Raw genomic sequence first — 26,686 nt, 5'->3', positions numbered from 1 at the left:
CTTCATCATTAATAAAATGATGAAGTCTTATTTAATATCTTTTAAAAGAATAAAACCAGTTAATTAATTAAAGTTTTCAACATAATTCAAATCCCATAATATTTTAAATAACAGAAATCATTTTAATAATTGATATTAAAATAATTTCAGATAATTATAATATTTTTGGAACTCTTCAAAAATATTATAATTTTCTTATTTAAAATCAAACTTAGTTCAATGATACTGGAAATACCCTATAAAAATATTTCCAGTGAATTTAAAACATTTGGCGTATTTTAGAAATCACATAATATCTTTAGAAACACGCCATTGAGGTTCGGCTCGCAGTCGCTGGAGAGATAGGGCAGATTGTTACATAATTTCCGTATTCGAAATTTACTTACTTCAGAAAGAAGGAGCGGGGTGTTACACTAGTACCTTACTCTAGCAAGGCACATGAGTTCTGGCAGGCTAGTGCCCTAGCAGGTAGGTCACCTAGACCCAGTCAGGCTAGAACCCTAGTAATTGCACCCGAAGACCTTCTTTGGTTAGAATTCTGACATGCACACTAAAGGCTATGTCGACTAGGGAACCAAAAACACTCGCTATATTCGTGTTGGGATTAGTATGCTAACAAGGCACCAATAAATAGTACCTTGACAAAGTTCCAAAGACTTTGCAGCACAACACAAAAGACCTTACATAAGGCTCCAAGACCTTCTATGTTTTGTAAGTCGACAAGGCTCTAAAAGACCTACTTGGATAACATTGCCAACACATGTGAAAACTTGTTGGGCCATACCACACCTAATAAAGCACCAGTATAGGTGAATGAATGTGGCTCATTCAATAAAGCTCCCATAACCCTAATCGACATTACTATGGCTTTCTTGTTTAAAGGGAGGCTTAAAGGATATTAAAGGATATTGAATGAGTGTTAACAAGCTTATTAGTTATTGGAATAGAACCTACTATGCAGTCTGAAGTGTCGAGATACATTGAGGTAAGTAGCTATGACCATTCTGCTTACACAAAGTTCTCTTACGAAAGAATGTTTCTCTTTTCATATGTTCTTCTAAAGAAAACGTACATGTATATATTATGTACAAACCTTTGTTGGTAGCCCCTGTTAAGCACTCTATCGATTGTAATTGTGTGCATGTGTATACGTTAATGCATGCACGTAAGTTCTAAATCATACGATTTTCATACATGCTCTCTTCGCAGCATCAGTTCATAGGGACTTTTAAAACGCTTTCTTCACGTCATTTAAAGCATCAGTTAAAGTATAAGGCAAAAGGCATTTCTTTCATTTACTTTGCAATCAAAACATTTTCATCGTCTTTTTTAGTCCGATGCACATGTATTTTTAAGAACAAAATACATTTTCATGCTATACTACATATAGGGATAATCAATAAGTTTCTTGAGAGCATGTATGAAAATCTCATGATTTAGAACCTAAGTGCATGCATTACCTTATACACACATACACAATTATAATCGATAAGGTGCTTAACAGGGGCTATCAAGAAAGGGTTTGTACATACTATATTCATTTTCTCTTTTCTTTAGAAGAACATTTGCAATAAGAGAGAAACATTCTTTCATAAAGAGAACTTGATGTAAGAAGTATAGTCATAACTACTTACATCTATGTTCCTCGATACTTCCAACCTCAATATGGGTCACATTTCAATAAATAACATAAGCGTGTTAATACTCATACAATATTCTTTAGCCCTCCCTTTAAAAGAGAAAGCCACGATACTACAATCTAACGTCTCTTCTATGCTTAGCACTAACCCAAATGACTACTCATCATCTCAACTAGCTAAGCTATAACCTACTCACATAAGCAATATTTAAATAGTTTAGATAACACCTCCCATTAAAATTAAAGTAGCATAAGGTATAATAAAGTTATTCATAAGCAAACTTTTAAACTTTTAAACACTCAAGTTCATGCAAAAATATAAAATTATAGAACCAAGTAAAACCTTGAACCGAACCTCTTAGCATTCTAAAAACAGATCACCAAGAAATCTCAACACAAAACACATGCTAATGACATATATACGTTAAAATCACACTAATCATCGCCTATGATTAAACCAAGCTTAGTAGCAACATAACATTTTCTAAATATAGGAAAATACAAAGCAAAACTACTATAATATTATTCGGTTTGGGCCAAAAACAGGGCATACATATTTATTTTTAATATAGAAAATTAAACACATCAAAACACAAGCTAAAACAACTTAGTTGGCTTCCAAAATATACTAAAATCAAATGAGTCAAATTAAGATTTTTACCTTGAGCTCTTAGCCCTTTTTAGAACACAAGTGGAAGACCAAATAGTGGTATAGCCGTGTGGATGAAGAGCAAAATGATAGCACTGTGTTACCCCCAAAACCGAAACATCAATGGGTAAGGTAAATGATGAAAATCGAAACCCATATGGAAATCATGCTAGGAAGTGAACCAAAAGTTTATTACCTTCAAGATTTCACTCTTTGGAGATGAAAACAAGTTTTGGTTCTAAGCTTTGAATAAAAAACTGAAGTGAAGTGGGAATGTCGGGAGTTCTCGTACGGCTTGAAGAGGATGAAGAAAATATTTTTCTTCTTCCCTTGCTATGGAGTTGCAAAGATTGAAGAAGATGAAAGGAACTTAGTTTCTTGAAGATGAGAAGAGAGGAAGGTGTGCATCTGCTTTAGCTTGCTTGGAGAGGAAGACAATTTCTTTCTTTCTTGGGTGAGAGGCCGACAAGTAGGAGAAGAAATGCCTTAGGATTAGTTTTGTTTTTTCTTTTCTCATTTTTTGTTGCTTTGACCGTAAGCTTGGAGGAAGGGCAAGGACTTTTTGCTGCCTCAAGAATACTTTTCACTTACCAATCTAATGGTAAATAATAATTAGGTCATTTCTTAAATGAATAAAATTAAAAGGTTTAAAGGAAAATATTTCAAAGTCTTAAAAATCATAGCCTTGATTTAATTTAATAAATCATATTTTAAAATAAAACATATTCATCTTAAAATAAAATAATTAAAAATAATAAAAATCTTTATCTCAAAATATTTAACTTAAATAATTAATAAAATGACGTAATGATCTACATAGTAGGACAGGACTCGGGTATTACAATAGTTTCCACCAGGGCATCGAAGACTGAAATTTTCAACTAGGCACCAAAGATCTCGCTCGGGATAGTACTCTAGCCCGATAGGTCTGGGTTCCCTACTGTAATACCCAAATCCTACTACGTACGTTCTTACGTCATTTTATCAATTATTTAAGTTAAATATTTTGAGATAAAGATATTTTTATTACTTCCAATTATTTTATTTTAAGATGAATATATTTTATTTTAAAATATGGTTTATTAAAATAAATCAAGGATATTATTTTTAAGACTTTGAAATATTTTCCCTCAAGTTCTTTAATTTTATTTATTTAGAAAATGGCCCAATTATTCTCTACCATTGAATTGGTAGGTGAAAACTACTCTAGAGGTAGATAAATCTCCACCATCCATTTGGTTCCTTGTGTTGGAAGGAGGAAACAGCCATTTCCCTGCAAGCCTACGTAGGAAGCAACCAAAAAAGAAAAAGAAAAGTCTTCATCTTCTCCTCTCAAGCTTATGTGATAAGTCTTGACCAAGTCAACTAAATCTTTTTCTTTTTCTTTCTTTCCTTAGACTTGAGCTCGTAGGCTTCCCAAGGAAGCTATTTACTTCACTTTCCTCCCACCTATCTTCCAAGGCAAGTCAACAAAAGAGAAAAGAAAAAGAAAAAATAAAAACTATCCTAAGGCATTTTCTTCCCCCCATGCCCGTCGACCCTCACCCAAGATTCTTTTCCAAGCAAGCTAAAGCCAACCCTCTCTTCTCCTCTCTTTTGTTCTTCAATAAACCAACTCCTCTCATCATCTTCAAGCTTATGGCTCCATAGCAAGGTAAGAGTACCCTTAATCCTTCTCCTTTGTGGATTTCAAATTTAGCCATAGATGATCAAGTGGGTTTTCTTTTGATGATTTTTGATGTTTTAGTTTTGGAGTTTAAAACAGTGATATCGTGTTGCTCTTCATCCACACGGTTGTCCCTCTATTTGGTCTTCCACTTGTGTTTTGGAAGAGGCAGAGCTTAAGGTAAAAATCTTAATTTGACTTATTTATTTTTAATCTGATTTTGAAAGACCATTAAGTTGTTTTAACTTGTGTTTGGTATAGTTAATTTCCTATGTTGCAAATAAATATGTATGCCCTATTTTTGGCCCAAACCGAATGGTATTATAGTTGTTTTGCTATGTATTTTGCTATATTTCGAAAATACTATGTTATTATTAAACTTGGTGTAATCATAGGTGATGATTAAAGTGATTTTAAATTATATATGTTGGTATCATGTGCCTTGTGTTGAGATTTGGTTGGTAATCTATTTTTAGGATGCTAAAGGTTCGGTTTAGAAGTTTTGCTTGGTTCTATTATTTTATATCTTGCTTTAAAAGGTATTAAGTGAGTAAATCATAAACTTAAGTGCTTAAAGGTTTTAAAGTTTCTTATTGGGTGACTTTGCCATACTTTATGCTACTTTAATTTTAATGAGAGGTTTTATCTAAACTAATTAATATATTGCTTATGTGAATAAGTTATACCTTAGTTAATTTAGATATAAGAGGTTGTTTGTGCATGATATATTATGATATGCAAAGCTGTCCAAGCATTCCTAAGACCATATCATGCCATGTCTTGATGTAAAAATAGCTCATTTATGTTGTCTCTCATTTGGTTAAATTTTATCTAACCCAATAGTCCAAAATATTGATGAGCTAACCATTTTATAATGAGAGATTACAAGTTGATTAAAGGACATGTGTTCCCTAAGCTTGTTTAGCCTACTTGAGATGCTTAAACCTATTTTAAAGGCCATTGTCGAGAATTCCAGATTTTATCTCCTAATGTCCATATCTTAAAGTGAGCTTGAACCAAATAAACATTGTTTGAAGCCTATGAAAACTACTTTTCATGTAAGCTTTTAAAATAGTCTTTCCATAGACTGCTAGCATGTCTTAATATATAAGTTATTTCTCTTATAAGTTGAGATGAGAAGTAGTCATTTGGGTTAATGCTAAGCATAGAAGGGACGGCGTTAGATTGTAGTATTATGGCTATCTCTTTTAAAGAGAGGGCTAATGAATATTGTATGGGAATTAACATGCTTATGTCATTTATTGGAATAGGACCTATATTCATGATGGAAGTATCGAGGAGCATAGAGGTAAGTAGCTATGACTATGCTTCTTACACCAAGTTCTCTTTATGAAAGAATATCTCTCTTTTATTGCAAATGTTCTTCTAAAGAAAAGAATAAATTAATATAGTATGTACAAGCTCTTTCTTGATAGCCCCTGTTAAGCACCCTATCGATTATAATTGTGTGTATGTGTATAAGATAATGCATGCACGTAGGTTCTAAGTCATGAGGTTTCCACACATGCTCTCTCAATAAACTTATAGCATGAAAATGTATCTTTTGCATAAAAATGCATGTGCATCGAAGTAAGAAAGATGAAAATGTTTTAATTGCAAAGGAAAAAAGATGAATGTCTCATGTCTTATGCTTCAAGTGATGTTTTAAATGAGTTTTAAAATATCCCTATGAACTGATCTTTAAATGACGTGAAGAAAGTGTTTTAAAATGCTCCTATGGACTAATACTTTAAATAACGCGAAGGAATGTTTTGAGATGTCCCTATGAACTGATGTTAAATTCTCCCTATGAACTGACGCTTTATGGATGCCATGAAAAATTATGTTTTAAGCTCATGCTTTTAAAATGATGTTTTTTCATAAACGCACAGTTAAATCAAGAGATGATGTTTAAGTTCATGGTTTTAAATTACGTTTTCTATGAATGAACTGTTAAATAATGAAAATGACTGAAATGACTGAAATGAATGAATTAAAGAAATGACTGAATGAATGCATATGTTAATGTATGAAAATACGTAACGGTCATATGAATGAAAATGATACCAAAGGAAAGGGCAGATTACAATACCGGGTAAGTAGTACTGGTACTGCACCCAGTGCTGCCCCCTGACTGGAAAGGGATTCCCAACTTGTGGCTACGGGTGGACTCCAGGTCCAAAGGAAGACCACTAACCACAACACACTGGGCGTGATAGTGTGTACCGGCTAAAGAAAGTGAAACATGAAAGTATGATTATTTCTTAAAATATTTATGCATGAAAGCATAGTTATTTCGTAGAATGTTTATGCATGAAAGTATAACTTATTTCTTAAACTGTTATGCATGAAAACATTATCAAGAATTAGCTAAAATGTTTACGTATGCAAGTTTTCAAAAGAAAATAATAGATGCCTAGTATGTTCACTGCATGGTGTACTACTTACTGAGTATTCGACTCATTTTTGTTTTAAATATTTTAAACGTCTAGGTAATGATGAAAAGGCTGGGGAGCAAGGCATTACTGCAGAGGGAGAGGCAGACGCTTAGGACCTTCCCTAACTAGAACAGTTATATTACGGATGATGGGTTATATTTATGTATAGACGTTTTATGTTGATATGGACTCTGAGAGTCTCTTATGGATGAATGTTCGAATAGAATGTCTATGAGCTGTTCCTTTTATTAAATTAGAAATTTAGAGTGCACGTGTGTCATGTCCATGCTGATCGCATGTTATTCAAAAAAATGAAATAAAAGAACAGGTATGTACATTGTGATCCCGACCTTCCCGAGGCGGGGTTGTGACACCAACCTACTAGGGTACTAGCTCGACAGGTCTCTGCCACGGTACTATTCATAGGTGTCTTGTCGGCGTTCTATTCCCAACACGAATATAGAAAGGGTTTTTGGTGCCTACCCGACATAGTCTTTGGTGCATATGTGATAATTCTAATACAATCATGGTCTATGGTACTAGGGCAACAAAGATTTTGAAAGGGCTAGAACCCAATTACCTTGCACGACTTGAACCTTTTGCAAGAGCTAGACCTTGTTGGTACAACACCAAAAGACCTTACAAGGGTTAGTTTCCAATAGGGCACCAAAGATGTTGCATGAGCTAGTACTCTAGCAAGGCACATGAGTCCGGTCGGGATAATACCCTTGCAAGTAGGGCCCCCCAGCCTAGTCGGTCTAGAACCCTAGTAGTTGCACCAATGTCGAGTAAAGCAACAAAAACACTCTCTATATTCGTGTTGGAATTAGTATGCCGACAAGGCACCAATAAATAGTTCTGTGACAAAGCTCCAAAGGCCTTGCAGTAAGATACAAAAGCCTTATGCATAAGGCTGATAACACCTTCCTTCTAAGGTTTGCATGTCGGCAGAGCTCTAAAAGACCTTGGGCAACATCATCAGTGCATGTAAAACCTTGTTGAGCCAATACCGCACCATATAAAGCACCAACATAGGCAACCAACTCAATAAGGCACGCAAAATTGTAGCTCCCACATGTAATACCCGAATCCTACTACATAGGCTCTTACATCATTTTATTAATTCTTTAAGTTAAATATTTTGAGATAAAGATTTTTATTATTTTTAATTATTTTATTTTAAGATTAGTATGCTTTAATTTAAAATATGATTTATTAAAATAAATCAAGGCTGTGACTTTTAAGACTTTGAAATATTTTCCTTTAAGCTCTTTAGTTTTAGTCATTTAAGAAATAACCTAATCAATCCCTACCATTGGATTGGTGGGTGAAAAGTAACCTTGAGGTGGATGGATCTCCACCATCCATTTGCTTCCTTGTGATGGAAGAAGGAAACAAAGACCAAATTGTGCTTGCCCTTCAATAACCTATGGCTAAGGCAACAAAAAGGGGAAAAACAAAGTAAATCCCCCAAGTCTTTCCCCTTACCCATCGATCTACACCCAAGAAAGAAAGAAAGAAAACTTTATCTTCCTCTCCAAGAAAGCCATAGCCAACGCACACCTTCCTCTCTTCTTCTCCTCTCTTCTCCTCCTCTCTTCTCATATTCAATAAACCAAGTTCTTCTCATTTTCTTCAAGCTTTGTGACTCCATAGCAAGGGAAGAAGAAAAAGCAGTTTCTCTCATCCTCTCCAATCCGTACGAGTATACTCCCTCCATACCCATTTTCAGTTTTGACTCAAAGCTAGGAACCAAAGCTTGATTTTATCTTCCAAATTGTGAAATCTTGAAGGTAATATACTTTTAGTTTATTTCTTAATATGATTTTAATATGGGTTTCGATTTTCATCACTTACCTTACCTACGGTGTTTCAGTTTTTGGGGCTTAGCACAGTGCAATCATCCTTGCTCTTCATCTACACGACTACATCACTAGCTAGTCCTCCACTTCGTGTTTTGGAAGGGACTAAGAGTTTAAGGTAAAAACTCTAATTTCACTCATTTGATTTTAGTGTGATTTTAGAAACTCACTAAGTTGTTTTAGCTTGTATTTTGGTGTTGTTAATTTACCATCTTGTGAATAAATACAGGTGCTCTATTTTTAACTCAAACCGAATATGTTAAAGTAGTTTTCACTATGTGTTTTCCTATATTCTGAAATATACTATGTTGTCATTAAACCTAGCTTAATCATAGGTGATGATTAGTGTGATTTTAACGTATATATGTCGGTACCATGTGTTTTGTGTTGAGATTTATTGGTAATCTAACTTTTTGAATGCTAAGAGATTCGGTTAAAGGTTTTGTTTGGCTCTATAATTTTATATTTTTGCTTTCAAAGGGTATTAAGTGGATAAAACATGAACTTGAATGTTTAAAAGTTTATAAAAGTTTGCTTATGAATAAATTTGTTACACCTAATGCTACTTTAATTTTAACGGGAGGTGTTATCTAAACTAATTAAAATATTGCTTATGTGAATAGGTTATAACTTAGTTAGTTTAGATATAAGAGATTAATTGTGCATGATGTATTATGATATATAAAGTTGTCCAAATATTCTTAAAGTCCACATCATGCCATGTATTGATTAAAAAAAAAAAAAGTAACCCATTTATGTTATTCCTCGTTTGGTTAAATTCTACCTGACTCAAGAGTCCAAAATATTGATAAACTGGCCTTTTTATAAAGAGTGACTACAAGTTGATTTAAATGGCATGTTTCCTAAGCTTGTTTAGCTTATGAATTCTATCTTAAAGCCCATTGTTGAGAATTTTCAGATTTTATCTCCTAATGTTCATAACCTAAAGTGAGCTTGAACTAAAGAGACCTTGCTTGAAGCCTATGAATTATTAACTACTTTCATGTAAGCTTCTTAAATAGCCTTCCATGGACAGCTAGCATGTCTTAATATTAAATTTATTGCTCCTGTAAGTTGAGGTGAGGAGTAGTCATCAGGTTAATGCTAATCATAGAAGGGACGTTAAATTGTAATATCGTGGCTTTCTCTTTTAAATGAAAGGTTAAAAAATATTGTGTGAGTATTAACATGCTTATACCATTTATTGGAATAGGACCTATATTGACATTGGAAGTATCGAGGAGCATATTGTGTGAGTATTAACATGCTTATGCCATTTCTTACACCAAGTTCTCTTTATGAAAGAATGTTTCTCTCTTATTACAAATGTTCTTCTAAAGAAAAGAGTAAATGAATATAGTATGTACAAACCCTTTCTTGATAGTCCATGTTAAGCACCCTATCGATTATAATTGTGTAAGTGTAGAAGGTAATGCATGCACGTAGGTTTCAAATCATGAGATTTTCATACACGTTCTCCCCAGAAACTTACTAATTATCCCTAGATGTAGTATAGCATGAAAATATATCTTATTCATAAAAATGCATGTGTATCGGACTAAGAAAGTTGATGAACATGTTTTGATTGCAAAGGAAAAGAAAGAAATGTCTCATGCATTGCGCTTTAACTAGTACTTTAAATGATGCGAAGAAAATGTTTTAAAATGTCCATATAAACTAATGTTTTAAATGATGCGAAGAAAGCGTTTTAACATGTCCTTATGAACTAATGCTTTAAATGACACGAAAAAAGTGTTCTAAAATGTTCATATGAACTGATGCTTTATGGATGCCATGAAAGATGATGTTTAAACTCGTGCTTTTAAATAATATTTTTCCATGAATGAACTGTTAAATGAAAATGACTGAAATGAATGAAAGAAATGACTAAATAAATGACTGTCTTATTGTATGAAAATACGTAACGGCCATATGAATAAAAATGGTACCAAAGGAATGGGCAAATTGTAATACCGGGAAAGCAGTACTACTAGTGCACCCAGTGTTGCCCCCTCACTGAAATGATTCTCAACCTGTGGCCATAGGGGGAATCTAGGTCCAAAGGAAGACCGTTAACCCCAATACATGGGGCGTAATAGTGTGTACTAGCCAAAAGAAAGTGAAACATAAAAGCATAGTTATTTCTTAAATGGTTTATGCGTAAAAGTAAGATTTATTCCTCAAACTGTTTATGCATGAAAGCATTGTCAAAAACTAGTAAATGTTTATATGCATGTTTTCGAAAGAAAAGATTATGTGATTAGTAAATTAGCGGCATGGTGTACTATTTACTGAGTATTAGACTCACTTTGTGTTTATGTTTTAAACATCCAGATAATGATGAAAAGGCTGGGGAGCAAGGCATTACTGCAGAGGGAGAGGCAGATGCTTAGTGTCTTCTCTGTTGGTTCAACCTTGCATTGATGATGGGTTATGTTTATGTATAGACTTTTTATGTTGGGATGGACTCTGAGAGTCTCTTATGGGTGAATGTTTGAATAAAATGTCTATTAGGTGTTCCCTTTATTAATTTAGAAATTTAGAGTACACGTGTGTCATGTTCATGCTGATCGCATATTACTAGAGAAAAAGAAAGAAAAATGAATAAAAGAAAATGACAGGTATGTAAGTAGCGACTCTGCCCTTTCCAAGGCGGGGTTGTGACACCACAACCCTAATCAGCCTTAGTAATGGCTGACCTCCACCTACTAGTATGTCAGCAGGGCACCAAGGACCTTGCAAGGGTAGCACCTTGGAAAGGCAACAAAGGACCTTGCATGGTCTAGAACCTTGATGGGTTAAAAGAGATCTTGCAAATGCTAAAACCTTATTAGGGCAATAGAGCTCTTGGAAAGGGCTAGAACCCAATTACCATGCACAGCTAGGACCTTGCAAGAGCTAGTACCATGTCGGTAGTCACCAAAAGACCTTACAAAGGGCAGTGCCCAATAGGGCACCAAAGACTGAAATATTCAACTAGGCACCAACTATCCTGCATGAGCTAGTACTCTAGCAAGGCACCAATGATCTTGTAAGAGCTAGCACCTCGGCAAGGCAATCAAGAAACCATCGAGCTAGTATCCTGGCAAGGCACCCAAGACCCTATTGGCCTAATGTCTGATAAGACAACAAAGATCTAGCACATGTTGTTATCTCGGAAGGGCATCAAAACCCTATTCGGCTGGTAACCCGCAAGGCACCTAAGACCTTACCGGGTTAGAATCTCGGCAAGACACCAATGTCCTTTCAACGGGCAAGTATTTCAACAAGGCAATCTAAAGACCTAATGTGTTTTTTTAAGTACAACACAAGGTATCATTAGCCTTACAAATATTTTACTTATTCTTTTCCAAGACCAAAGACAACATGAATAATCATTACCGAGTGCAATAAAAGACACAAGGAATCATGACATAACCAAGAATATGAACAATACATTAAGATCAAAAGGGCTTGTCAATAAGCAACCCACCTAAAGGTATTTGATATGTAAAATGAAGTCTTAATCCTATGGCATTTTCAAGCTTGACTTAAAGCATGCGTTAATTAAAAGTTCTGTCGCACATGAGGAATGTAGAGATGTGGCACCAACCTGCAATGACGAGAGCCAAACCATACAGCCTGAGGCTTATGAGAGTCCAAGTTCTGTTATCATATAAAAAACATTCACAACAACAACAACAAACATTATCATAACAATGGTAACAAAAGGATGGATATTACAATACTTGCAAAATCACTTTAAAGATAGCAGTCCCCAAATACCCGCTAGTGAGTCCATAAAGCTAAAAACTAGGTAATATTGTAAAGAATTTTGCACACGCCCTAAATAGGGTAACTACTAGTCTGGGTGAATAAATATTCCCTTACATTTAAGCACTCACAATGGTTTATCTATCTTGCATTTCATGTAAAATGATTAAAAACATGTCAAAATAAGGTCTCCATTGGATTATGTAAATCAATGTAAAATACATATGAATCTCTACATTTAAAATGCACTATTCATCTATTTTTCATTGAGTAAACGTCCCAAGTATGGCATAGTTGAGAACAATTACCCGTCCATAAGAGGTAACCTTCCAGATCAAATTTAATGGAAGATCCTTTAGATTATCAAAATACAGTTATATATGCACACATTTACACAGCACAGGATAGAATGCAGGGCGCTGGTGGTGTTTTTACTTAAAAGAAGAGAGAGAGAGAGAGAGAGAAGTGAATTAAGTTTTGTTAAAAATATTCATGAAAAAGAAAGTTTTGTTAAAAATATTCTGTAAAAACGAAATTGGTACCGCAAAGGGCTGACTGAAGAGGTATGACTGTAGAAACCGATCGAAGCTGCCATGCCTTCTGTACATTAAACTCGAGCCGCGACTCATAATTATAAAATCTGAAAACAAAGAGGAAAATACATGCTTCTTACCAAAACAAAACAACAGGTTTTGATTCCAAAGACGAGCAGGAAACAATGAAACCTAAAAAGAATTAAGCATAAACCTTTCTACAAAGAAAGATCAAAGATGTTTAAAATAGACACGCCTTTTCTGAAAACAAACCTCCAAGCCGACTCGATGAAAAAATAGATAATAGTTAAAAAAAACCGAAAATCGAGAATTACCATAAACTAAAAGAAAAACCAGATCTCGATTCTGAAAACACCTGCCAATAAAAAATATTTTTAAGTTCTTCACAAGATAATAATAATAATAATAATAATATATATATATTAAAAAAAAAAAAAACAGAACTTGAAACTTGAAGATCTATGATTTAAGAGAAAGGGATTCAGAGATGCGGGGCGTTACGGAGGGAAGCCACCTTGGCTCTCAAGTCCTCCATCTCCCTCTTCAGCTCCATCTCCGTCTCGTTCGCCTCCTCGTAGACTCCTTGACCCGCGTCGCTCGCCTCGTACAACTCCATACAAAACTAAGATACGAGAAACGAAGACATCAATTATTTCTTAGTTTCTTTTTACTTCAAAATCATCTGTATCCAAACGTACGAGGACGCTCCCAAGAAAATGTAAAGGAAAAACCAGAAATTCTTACCTTTTATGCCAAGGGTCAGAGCAAACAGTGATGGGGCTCTTCTGCGCTCGACGTCGGGCTTCTTGCCATGAATTTCTCGAGAAGTCTTGGAGAGAGACCTCCACTTTGGAGTTGGGAACGACAAAGACTGCGAATCACGGAGTTCGGCAATCCTCTGGGACAACGACCGCTCTCTGAAATGGATTGGATTTACTGAAATGGAAGAAGAATAAGAGAAAAAACGGAAGGGTAGATATTTCTCTCTGTTTCTCTCGCTCTTTGTTTGTCAAACCTCTCTCCCTTCTCTCTCTCTCTCTCTCTCTCTCTCCTTTTTTTAAGAAAATCAAATAGCATCCGATTATCCAAAATAGTATGAATCATGCCCACCCGCTGGACCGTTAGACACGATTTACCAAAGTAAATAATAGGTTAATCCGTTTAATTAGTTTTAACTCGTTAAAATTTTATTTTAAAATTAAAATATTATTATTGTTAAGTTATAATTTTTGTATTTTTCTATATGTTTGTGTTTTTATTTTTTTATTATTGAAATTATAATTTTAAATCTATACTCATATTTGTTATTGTATAATTTGTAATATTAGTTTTATTATATATTAAAATTTTAAAAATATTTTATATATATTTTTTAAGATATTGTAGCTATTAATAAATATAAATTTTAACTTTTATGTAAAATTATGTTAATTAGATCAAATGAATTATGCGTTTTAATTTAACTGATTTACATGAAATGGATTTAGATGAGTTATGTTGTGTTAATTTATTTTTAATTAATTATTAAACGTGTTAAAACAAGTGACATGACACGATCCCGTTATCTAAATAGGTTGAGTTAGGATTTGAATGTTTGATACATTTAACTTAAAAAATTAGGTTCAGATTAACTTTATAATTAAATATTCATGACTTAATACAATATGAATATGACATGAAAACAGATGGACCTACATTCAGATACCAGCCCAACACCCCTACTTTAAAGGACCGTACTCACTACTCTCTCCACTATTGACCACCTTATTTTTTTTCTATTGTCTCCAATTTTAATTTTATAAATAGCCTTGCAAGTGCTGGATTCACCTATATTGAATTTAAGGAAGCAAATAACAAAAATGATGTTATGAAAATACGGTAGAAGGTAATTTCTTGTCTACTTCAGGTCCCTAAGGTTTGGAATGCTTTCAAACTAATTCCTGGAACTGAAAAATATTTAAGCTGATACTTGAAGACCACACACACAGATATATTATATATATACATTTACATATATACATATATACAGAGCAAGTTTTTAAGAACAAAAAAAGTGCACAATCAACGTAACAATATCAACCAGCTGATGGAGTCACGAGTCAACAGTACTTGGCCGACCCGATTTGGGTCGCCCAAGGGGGCCACCATCAGCCATCCTATGATGGACACCCACGAGGCCACCCTTCATGAGTCGCTTTTATATTTTTTAATTTTAAGTTCTATTTTCTAAATTTGGTTTTTTTAATCTTATATTTCTTTATAATTTTGTTTTATTTTTTATGTTTTTGTATTAAAGTCCTGGAAAAATTATTGTTTAGGTCTCTACGGTTTTGACTTTTTCAAAACCGGTAATTATGGTTTAAAAGGTTTCTAAATGGTACATTATTGGCTTCTCTTTTGATACGTTTAGGTCTCCTCTTCCTCTATAAGGTCGAAACCTTCCCAGAGAGTTGACAACTCTTTGTTCTGTGTTATCACATCCATTTTCCCTCACTTCATTTTTATTTAAAGATTATTTATATCTAAAATAGAAATTATTTTATTTGATCTATTGTCAATAGATTCCCTTATTTAATACTTTTTTTTATTCTAATCACTTAAACTCATTAAATTGTTTTTCATCTTGAAATGAATCAAAATTGATAATGAATTGGTCAATGATGCTTGAACATGTACTTATTGTGAGTGCCTATTTATTTTCTGTCGGAATTTATGGATTGATCACAAGTCGAAATATGCTTAGAGCCCTTATGTGTCTTGAACTCATATTGAATGCAATTAATATAAATTTTGTAACATTTTTTATTTTTTTGATAGTCGTCAATTAAAAGGAAATATTTTTTCAATTTTTGTTATAGCTATTGCAATCGCTGAAGCAGCTATTGGACCAGCTATTGTTTCCACAATTTATCGTAACAAAAAATCAACTCGTATCAATCAATCGAAATTGTTGAATAAGTAGTAGTATATTAATCATAGAAATTTTAATATTTATCAAGTCAAATTAACATGGATGATACATAACGTATTGATTGTGTTTACAAAAAATACAAGAAATCAAAGTACTTGGACCTCTCATATGAGTCGATCTGGAAGTAGATTGATTAGAAAAATTCTGGCAAATCATTAATTCATTTGGTGTCTAAATATATGTATAATTCATTTACAAGTTTACTAGATCGAAAATTTATGATGCTAAAAAATTTATATTTCCAATGTCACATTCAGTAAATATTTATGATACATGTATAGGGTGCACTCGATGTGTCCGAGCCTGCCCCACAGAAATGTATTAGAGATGATACATTGGGATGAATGTAAAGCTAAGCAAATCACTTCTGGTCCAAGTGTATGTTGTTTTTACTACGAAATTCTTCCTTGGTTAACAATAGTGATGGTTTTGCCAATATTTGCGGGTTCCTTAATTTTCTTTCTTCCTCATAGAAGAAATAAGATAATTAAGTGGTACACTATATTTATATGTTCCGTAAACTCGTAATAACTTATGCATTCTATTATCATTCCCAATTGGACAAATCATTAATGCAACTGATGGAGGATTATAAATGGATCAATTTTTTTTTATTTTTACTGGAGATTGAGAATAGATGGACTTTCTATAGGACCTATTTTGCTGACAGGATTTATCACCACTTTAGCTACTATAGCGGCTCGGCCGATTACTCAAGATTCTTGATTATTCCATTTCCTGATGTTAGAAATGTATAGTTGTCAAATATGATCATTTTCTTCTCGAGACCTTTTACTTTTTTTTCATCATGTGGGAGTTAGAATTAATTCTCATTTATCTACTTCTATCCATGTGGGGGGTTGCGCAGGGGGGAACGTTTATATTCAGCTACAAAGTTTATTTTGTATACTGTAGGAAGTTCTATTTTTTATTAATGAGAGTTTTGGGTATCGGTTTATATGGTTCCAATGAACCAACATTCAATTTTGAAATATCAGTTAATCAATCTTATCTGGTAGTAATAAAAATCATATTCTATATTGCTTTTGCTGTCAAAACACCGAAGCCATTCTATCTATTAATCAAAGATAGGGTTTGGAAATATTATAGGTAATCACTCCAGCGTCAGTCGCCTCGCCTATTTCCAAACCCACCTCTCCTGGTGTGATTGCATAAACTTTAGCTTTCATAGGGGTTTTCACATTGCCTCCTGGTATGGCTATTCCTCCAAGTATGTTCTGCGGACATTCTCGGATCAAGTGACCAGTCTGGTTGCATCAGAACATGCTCCTGTTGCTGGTCGGCATTCTCTACTATGCCTTCATCCACATCTTCTACACAGTGGTGGTGTAACCGATATTGCGTTCACGACTACCTTTCATTTTCCCTTATCCATAGCTTAGGGAACCTTCCTCTTTCCCGCATCTTTTCTGATGAGTAAGGCATTCCTCTCTTTCGGTTCATATGAACTTGAGAAATTAGACTTCTCTATTCCCTTCTATAATAGATGCTACATTCACCAATTCTTGGAAATTCTCGATCTGCAAGCACGCAACTTGATTTCAAATCCTCGACTGCAATCCATTTTGAAATTTCCTAAATTGCATCTTTTCTGTTCCAATCAAATGAGGGGCAAACCTTCCCAACTCCATTAATCGGGCTAAATATTGTTCGATCGTCATATTGCCTTGTACCAAGTTGGCAAACTCCAATGCCTATTGTGGTATCCCACCATATGATGGCCTCTCCTTGAAGTAGATGTCCATTATATTGAATTGTCTATTCCTCTGTACATCCACTGATATCAAAGGTACATTCCAAATCAATGAGCCACTTGTTGGCTGGCAAAGCTCCTTCCGTTCCCGAGAAATTCGGGTATCGATAGACCAAGAACCACTCAAATGGGCATCCCCGAACATCTCCTCTATGGGTTTCTTGCCAAACGTTTTGTCCTTACTCCATTTGATTTCTCGCTACTTCTGTCATTTGGCGAATAGCCTCCACTATAGCTTGACCGCCTTCCAATGGTTGGTTTCCAGTATCTTGCTCCCTACAATGGGAGAAGCATCTTCTTGTCGGTTTCGCACCATGACTTCTTCTTTTTCCTGAAACGCATAAAGCCAATCGTGATTCAAGCTTTCCTAAAAAGGAAAACACCAGCTTCCATTCATCGCATCTACGAGTTTACACGTGTACTCCTTCTTGATCTTATTCTTCCAAGATTCAAGCCTATAACTACAAGATTGAAGCCTAGCTTTAGTACCATGAAATTCACTAGGACAACTTGTGCGTTTACCCAGGGACATAATTGCTTTGATACCACCACCTGCGGTGCCCCCCGCCCGTGCTTGGAATTTTACGGTGACTGAATGGAACAGGACATGTAACACAAAACTACATACTCCTCATACATGACAGTTAAGATGCAATGCACCTAACATATAGCAATATGCAATAAAAATCGTAGCGGAAAAATTCTTTCTATCTATTTAAGCATGGTACCAAGTGCAAATATCCTAAAAGCTTTCATATAAGCATAAGCATAAGAGTTATGTTTTCCAAAAGACTTCCAAAACACGCTTTGTAATAGAAAGTAAAGAGGCCATAGAAAATCTCCTAACTTCTCGTTTTGCAATTTTCCCAATACTAGAGATCCATTAGGGGACAAAACCTAAAAGACTCCATGTGACTTCCTAAACTCGGGTCACAAAAGTCCCACTTCCCAAGTGAGTTCCCTTCCTTCAACATATGCCTCGCTAGCCTCCTTGAGGATGCATTTTGCTTGATCCAATTTCTGTGAAAATTGTGAAGTCTTTATCGGGTCAGCGAGCAAAGTACTAAATTCGGGATCGTTCAGACTATCTAATAACTTCTGAAGAAGCGAGGCTGTGTTCTCCAAGGCAGCTGTGGCATATTGGCATCGCCCCTCAATGGTGTATTTGTCCTCATCTAAACTCATGGTTCGATAGGGTCTTGTGCACCTATTACAACTTCAACCACTCTGGGTGAGGAATGGTAGTAGAAACTACCACAGTGAGATTTCAAAAAATCTCAACAAGTAAATAGCCAACACACCACAGATAATACAAGTATATAAAAGCAAACCACAAATGAATGCATGGTCATGTACTTTGACGTAAAATCTTGACATATGCAACATAGGCTTTCTCATAGAACAACAATTTCATCTTTTAAGCTCTTAACACATGTTCCTATCATTTGAGCTCGAGTTCTTGTTCATATCATAACATATCATGCAATTTTCTTATCATTTCATATCATATCATATTGAGATCACGTCTCATCATTTCATATCAGTTCATGTCATTTCATAGCATATCATGGCATAACATATCATCTCATATCGTATCATGGCATATCATAACATATCATGTCATGGAGCTCAAATGCCTTCTTCGTATTATATAATTCACATGATTGGATACCTCATGGCTCCCCTAAGCACCGTGTGTTCCCTACTAGTTACCGCATCAACTAACAATCCACTTGATCGAGGTGATTACGTCATAAACATAAACATATTTTTATGGCAATTCACTTATTTCGCCTTCACCGTATAGCACCCACTAGATTTAGGTGCAACCTCACTCCGGTATCCTTCCATGGGAACCATTCGAGTCCTGTCGGCTATACTTCATAGACCAAGGGGTCTCCACTCGACTTTAAATACTCTAGAGTGGATAGGGAGTTTCACTAGGGCATTTCTTAGTTTTAGCATTTGGGGTCGTGATGAAACATACGTTGACTCTTTCTTTTGAAAACATAGACCCAAATGCATGAGACATGGACATATGATGAATCACTTTTCATATTCATGAAACATGTAAAAGCCAAACCATGTAGCTCCAACAACAACATGCATCATGCATCATAGCTTGAAAATATTAGAACATGCAATCAATGACAAATACCTGTAAACATATTCAATTTACACTTGGTAGCATCAAAAAGATTTTTAAAACCCTAATATGGTCTTCGCCTATTCATCCAAGCCTTCCAAAACATGGATTTTCATCATCACAACTTATAAACTCATGCTTCCACACAATCTTATGCCAAAACAAGCATATATACAATGTAAAACCGAAACCCTTACATGGCATACTAGAAATTTTCTTCAACCAAAGCTTCACAAAACTTGGCATTTCATTACGCTAACCAAAACCAAAAACATTTGCATCAAGATAATAATATTCAAGCAATGATATACGAACAAGAGTTTACACAACATATGAACCTAGTATATGCATACAACAAGGTGGCAAGTTCAAGCAATAAAATACAAGAAGAGTCTACACAATATATACAAGTGTTATCAAGAGAGTAAGTTGGAAGTTTACTTGCAAAAGTCCAAAGAACAAACTAGCAAAATCTAAAAATTATAGTGTGACGTATTAAAAGATATCAAACAAAAACCTAATCTCAAAATATGAGTGGGTGTGAGTATCTAAGAATTTCAAAATCTTTTTTCTCATGCCAAAAACCCTAGAGCCAAGACCTTTGAAGGGGGACAGGCTATAGCTGAAGCTATTCGCCAGATGAATGAAGTGGTACGTACTCAGATGGAACAAGGACAGAAAGCCAGAAAAGTACAGCCTAGAGGAGAACAAGGATGCACTTACGACAAGTTCATGGTGTATAGATACTCGAATTTCATTGGAATGGAGGGACCTTTGAAGGCTAACAAGTGGCTTATGGATTTAGAAAGAACCTTCAAAATTAGTGGATGTTCTGAGGAGCAGAAGGTCCAGTACGCGGGTCTTATGCTTCAGGGAGAAGCTGGAATTTGGTGGCAAACCAAACGGCAGCTTTTGGCCCAATAATTGGGAAGTCTGACCACACTCACTTGGGAATGATTCGAGACAGAGTTTGACAACCGTTTCTTTCCAGAGACGGCTAAGCAGCAAAAAGCTTCAGAATTTGCATGTTGACCTAAGGGAATATGACGGTCGATCAGTATGCCGCTCGTTTTATGGAAATGGGGAGGTTCGTACCTCATCTAATCAATACCGAGAAAATGTAAGCAAGGAAGTTCCAGGATAGTTTGTAACCTCGTATCTAAAACCAAATAGCATGTCTACAGATAGGAAATTTCCAAGAATTGGTCAATGTGGCTTCGATAGCAGAGGCGAAGCAACAACGACTAATCACACAGGCTCAAGCGGATAGGAAAAAGGGGATTTCCCTACTAGTCAGGAAGTAGTACGGGGAAGCGAAAGGCTCCGATAACCCCAAGCAAAGGAAAGGGCGTGGTAGTTAGGAAGGCAACACCCATCACTCCACCACCTTGTCACCAATGCGGGAAAAGGCATAGTGGAGAATGTCAAAGGGCCTTAGGAGCGTGTTTCAGATGTGGTCACACCGACCATATGATCCAGGATTGTCCACAGATTACGCCTAGAGGTTGACCTAGAAGCGGATGAGACGGCAGACACGACAGTGATTACTGGTAACATTTCTAACTTTGCCTTAATTATCGATATCTTTTGTCTGGGAATCTTGAGTAATCATAGTTATCTCTTTAGGTAAAGTTAGATTGAAGCAGTACGTGGTATGTGCTTTGTTTGATTCCAAAGCGTCGAGATCTTTTATCTCTAATAGATGCATATGACGATGTGAGCTCGAGGCTGAGCCAATGTCTCGGAAGGTTTCAGTAGCTATTCCTGACGGGAAGGTAATCGGTTGCACAAGTGTAGTTAAGAATTGCTCGTTGGAAATCGCGGATTTGGTCTTGGCTGCAGATTTGATTGCTTTTCACATGATGGAATTCAATCTAATCTTAGGAATGGATTGGTTGTCTAGGCATTATGCCCAAATAGACTATCGAAGGCGGGAGGTAGTGTTCAATCTACCTGCACGTGAAATGATTTGTTATATGGGTGAGGCTGTTTGGCTTGATTTGTCTACGGTAACAGTCGAACAAGTCAAGAAGAGTTTGGTGAACAGGGACAATGTCTTTTAGTAATGATAAGGGACGTAATGGTAGGACCTAAAGGAATCCAAGGAATCCCTGTGATTGAGGATTTTCCTAAGGTTTTTGCCAATGAACTACCCGGATTACCTCCAGATCGAGAGACGGAGTTTGTAATTAAGCTTGAACCGGCCACAGCCCCAGTGCATAAGGCACCCTATCAGATGCCCTAGCAGAATTAAAAGAGCTTAAAGTGCAAATTGAGGAGCTTCTAGCAAAGAATTTTACTCGACCTAGCTCATCGCCGTGGGGAGCACCAGTCTTGTTCGTTAAGAAGAAGGATGGGACTCTTTGAATGTGCATCGACTATAGGAATTTGAATTAGGTGATTGTCAAGAATAAATATCCATTGCCAAGGATAGACGATCTGTTGGAACAATTACAAGGAGCTACGGTTTTCTCGAAGATTTATCTATGATCCGGATATCATCAACTCAGAATCAGGGAGCAAGATGTCTCTAACACTGATTTTCGAACTAGTTATGGACACTTCAAGTTCCTAGTCATGCCTTTTGGGCTGACGAATGCCCCTGCCGCATTTATGGAAATGATGAATCGGATTTTTTGGCAATATTTAGATAGTTTTGTAGTGGTATTCTTAGGCGACATATTGATTTACTCTCATGATGAGGAAGAACATAAGAAGCATTTGAGGAAAGTACTAGAAATATTGTAGGAACATCAATTGTATGCCAAACTTAGTAAGTGTGAGTTCTGGCTCCGCGAAGTGAAATTTTTGGGACATGTGATTTCTAGTAAAGGAGTGACAATGGACCCTGCCAAGATTGATGCTATAACGGAATAGCAAAGGCCAACTAATGCCCATGAAGTATGTAGTTTCCTTGATTTGGCAGGATATTAATGAAGGTTTGTGGAAGGGTTTTCTAGAATTTCTAGCCCTTTAACAACACTAACAAGAAAGAATGTTAGATATGTATGGACCGACCAGTGTGATAGGAGTTTCTAGGAATTGAAGAAGAGGTTGACTTCGGCCCCAGTATTGGCATTACCAGAACCCCATAAGCCCTACGACTCTATAGTGACGCCTCTAAGATGGGATTGGGATGTGTCCTAACGCAGGAAGGAAGGGTCATCGCATATGCTTCGCAACAGCTCAAAGACCATGAACGGAATTATCTTATCCATGACTTGGAATTGACTGCGATAGTTTTTGCATTAAAATTTTGGAGGCACTATTGGTATGGAGAGAAATGCGAAGTGTACATGGATCACAAAAGTCTAAAGTATTTGTTTAGTCAGAAAAATCTGAATATGAGGCAACGAAGATGGATGGAGACCATTAGTGATTGGAGATCCGCCGCGAGATGCCATTTTTGCAGTAGTACAAGAGTTCATATTTTGCGACTGGAGAAGAAGTATTGGAAGGACAGCACAAAGATGAGAACCTAGAGAAGCTTCGACAGAAGATTCTAAAATCAAAAGGGCCGCAACATTTCTCTATTGGAAGGAATGAGATGCTCTTTTATAAGAAGAGGAAAGCAATTCCTAACCTCGCTGAACTTAAGGAAAAGCTATTAAGGGAGGCTCATTGCACCCCTTACACAGCACACCCTGGCAGTACGAAAATGTATCGAGATTTAAAAGGCCAGTTTTGGTGGGATGGAATTAAGAAGGAAGTAGCAGAGTTTGTGGCAAAATGCTCCATCTGTCAGATGGTAAATGCCAAACATCAAAGACCGGCAGGTGAACCACAGTCATTGCCTATCCCAGAATGGAAATGGGATGACGTGTCTTTGAACTTTGTAATCGATCTGCAAAGGACATCTTCAGGAAAGAACTCAATATGGGTTATAGTTGACCGGTTGACTATGAGTGCACACTTTCTACCCATAGCCAACACAGACTCTATGGAGAAACTATCTCGACTCTATGTTAAGGAAATTGTCCGATTGCATGGAGTACCTAAGACTATAGTATCAGACCAAGATACCCATTTTACTTCACAATTTTTGCAAAGTTTGCAAAAGATGTTTGGCACTCATTTGAATTTTAGCAGTGCTTATCATCCTCAGACAGATGGACAGACGGAATGTACAATCCAGACTTTGGAAGATATGCTGCGAGCATGCGTTATGGAGCTAAGAGGTGATTAGGAAAGTCACCTACCTTTCATGGAATTTGCCACAATAATAGTTTTCAAGCTACCATTCAGATGGCACCTTACGAGGCTTTGTACAGAAGAAAATGTAGATCCCTATTGTATTGGGATGAAGTGGGTGAAAGGAAAATGCTAGGACCCGAATATTTACAAGAACTTCAGAGACAAGTAACTGTGATTCAAGAAAGAATGAAAGTAGCTCAGAACAGACAGAAGAGCTACGCCGATAACTGGCGTAGGAATTTGGAGTTTGTAGTAGGAGATTGGTATACCTCAAAATATCGCCCATGAAAGGAGTCGTAGGTTTCGGTAAGAAGGGAAAGTTAAGTCCCCGATACGTAGGACCCTACGAGATAATCGAAAGAGTCGGTCCAGTAGCTTACAGATTGAATCTGCCAACAAAGATGCAGGGAATACATAATGTGTTTCATGTGTCAACTTTGAAGAAGAGTTTCGGAGAAAAACGGCCAATAGTTATGAAGCCCGATGAGATTCAGCTTCAACCTAACTTGTCTTTTACAGAATGGCCAATACAGATCGTGGATCGTAAGGAACAAGAGTTAAGGAATCAAAAGATACCTCTAGTAAAAGTGCTTTGGAATAACCCAGAATTTGAAGCAGCAACTTGAGAATGGGAGGATACAATGAGAAGCAAATATCCTCATTTGTTTGTAGCTTAAATGTCTATTTCGTGTTTGTTAGTTTAAGTATGGTAATCATGTGTACACGTATCAAACCCTAGAAACAGGGGATGGCACGAACTAGAAGAACCCCACGTATGTCTATTTCTTCAATGGCATAGTTAAGAGAACAAAGAGAACATCGTATCAGAGAGCGCCTTAAAAGAAAACAGCGGGTGTTAGCAGAACAATCAAGATAAATGGAAATAGTTAAGCATCATCGCACTCATGTAATGGATGTGAATGCTCAAGGAATGCTTCACTTTCGACGAGCATTACCACATGAGGAACGGCAGCCGTGGAGTAGCTCGAAGGAAGCAGAAAGAAGAAATATGCGTAATTTCAATCCAATAGAATCAAGTCGCGCAGTGGAAGAATGCGCTAGTCTGTTTGTACCTTTTGAGACTTCGGATACGTCTGCGCATCATATTCATTTTTGTGAAGAAGGTCAACCAATCGAGGACATAGAGCTTGAGATAGAACATAGGTTGAATGAAATGAGAGTCAATATGTATTTCGATTACGATTTGGAAGCTATATTTTACTTTTCACAGGACTCTATGACCGTGGAGGCAGATGAAATGCCCTCGTCCTCAACATCGTCTGAGAAGTCTACGGCTGCTTATGGAGGAGGAACTAGTCTGGTATCTCTTCTTATAAGTGTTTTGATTAATGGTTGTGGTGCCGATTTGGAGGACGAAGTCTTTTTCTAAGGAGGGTAGGATGTGATGACATGAGTTTTTGTCTAGGCTTGGCCCTTAGAATTTGTTCTAGGTTGCCATGGCATTTTAGGAGCTGTAGTTACTTTTGAAAGGCCTTAGAACCTTTGATGTAGCAACTTGAGCCCAAGACGAGAGTGGCTTTAGTTTACTTTGGAATTTCGGCCTTATTTGGAAACTTAGGTCTAATGGTTTAGACCCATGATCCAATTATAAATTGCTAGTGTTATGTGTCCTGAGGATGTTGTACATTGAACCTAGTCTTGAAAGTGGGTTAAGGGGGGAAGAGAGGTGCAAGAAGGCACAAAGATGAGCTTACACGCCTAACCCATTGATCTTTTATCCAGAATTCAAGTTTCAAGGTAGATGTCTTGGAAATGGGAGCCTAGGGAAGTGATATGGAGCCTTTCTAGAAGTTTTGCATAGGAAACTGAAGGGAGGCCTTTGGGATTTCGAATTTAGCTAGCTTTTGCCATATGTCAAGCATGTACCAAGTTTCAAGAAGATTTTGTGAAGAGATTTTTGTATCAAGTACAAGTTTGCCCTTAGGGTTTCGACTAGCACACTCCCAAGCATTCCATTCACTTGCCACTTGTCACTTAGTGCATTTTGGACCAATGGTATATGAAAAGTCACCTAGGGAATGAATATTGGGAAGATGAAGCAACACTTTGGGAATGGAAAAGTGGAGAGGATGGCTAGGGCTATGGCACATGCCCAATGCCACTTGTCTTCAATGCCAATAGTTACTTGTTGGGAATAGGAAAAGGCATGCATAGTTTTACCCAGTTACCCTCGAAAAGATATTTACTTGTTAAGGAAAGGAAGGGGCATAAGAGGGAAAAGGGAGATTTTTGGCCAAGGAGAGAAGTCCTACATGCCACCTCTCAGGAATGCCCCTTCCCAAACCAATCCAAGTGAGGAACTCTAAGAGGCTTTTCGGTTTTTGAGAGAGGAAGAAGAAGAAACCTTGCCACTTGTCTTTCATGCAAGGGTTTTTTATGCAAACAAGGAGGGAAGTGAAGGGTCTCATATATAAAGAGAAGGCTTCACGCCTAAAGGGCTTTTCCCTTGTCATTTTTTGGATTTTGCATGAGCCTCCATTCTCTCCACACAATTCTCCCATATTCCTTTGAAAGCTCTCTCATTTTCTTGTGTTTTCTCTCCAACCAAAAAAAGAGGATTCTTGCAAGAAAAGGATTTCGGCACTATCCAAGGATTAGTAAGGTAAGGATCAGTTTCTCCTAAGTCTTGCACATACACAAGTCTTTTCTCAATCTGAAAATGAGATTCAAATCTCATTAGACTTTGAGAAAGATAAAACGCACACACTTTCTACTATTTTCTTGGAAGTAACCTAGGGTTTCCAAGAGAAACTCCTGAGGCCGAATAGTGAAGAGAGAGTTCATCCTCCATGTTTCGACCATCACATGTATTCTTGCCTACCTTACGTTTTGTTTTACCTTATGAGTGAAATGAGGGAGGGTTTTAACCTAAAAACCCTAGGAGCCGAATATTTTAAGGCCAAGTGATGCCCTAGAAACACACACACTCAAGAACATGAGATAGGTTTTTAGATGCTCTTTCTAATATAGTATGTTTGGATTTACAGCTTGCTAGTATTTCTTTACGAGGGTTTTGTAA

At 36.4% G+C, this 26,686-nt stretch overlaps 1 protein-coding gene across 1 annotated transcript; it reads left to right on the top strand.

The window, feature by feature from the left end:
- The first annotated feature begins 23,930 nt into the window (after positions 1-23,930).
- Positions 23,931-24,272, top strand: LOC121260130. Its single transcript, XM_041161976.1, has one exon. It carries the CDS (start codon positions 23,931-23,933, stop codon positions 24,270-24,272), a length of 342 nt encoding a protein of 113 aa, XP_041017910.1.
- Positions 24,273-26,686: the final 2,414 nt, after the last annotated feature.

Source organism: Juglans microcarpa x Juglans regia, chromosome 4D (assembly GCF_004785595.1).
Source record: "Juglans microcarpa x Juglans regia isolate MS1-56 chromosome 4D, Jm3101_v1.0, whole genome shotgun sequence".
Classification (NCBI taxonomy): Eukaryota; Viridiplantae; Streptophyta; class Magnoliopsida; order Fagales; family Juglandaceae; genus Juglans; species Juglans microcarpa x Juglans regia.
Note: the sequence above shows the minus strand (reverse complement) of the source record. Positions and strands in the feature narration are given on the sequence as shown.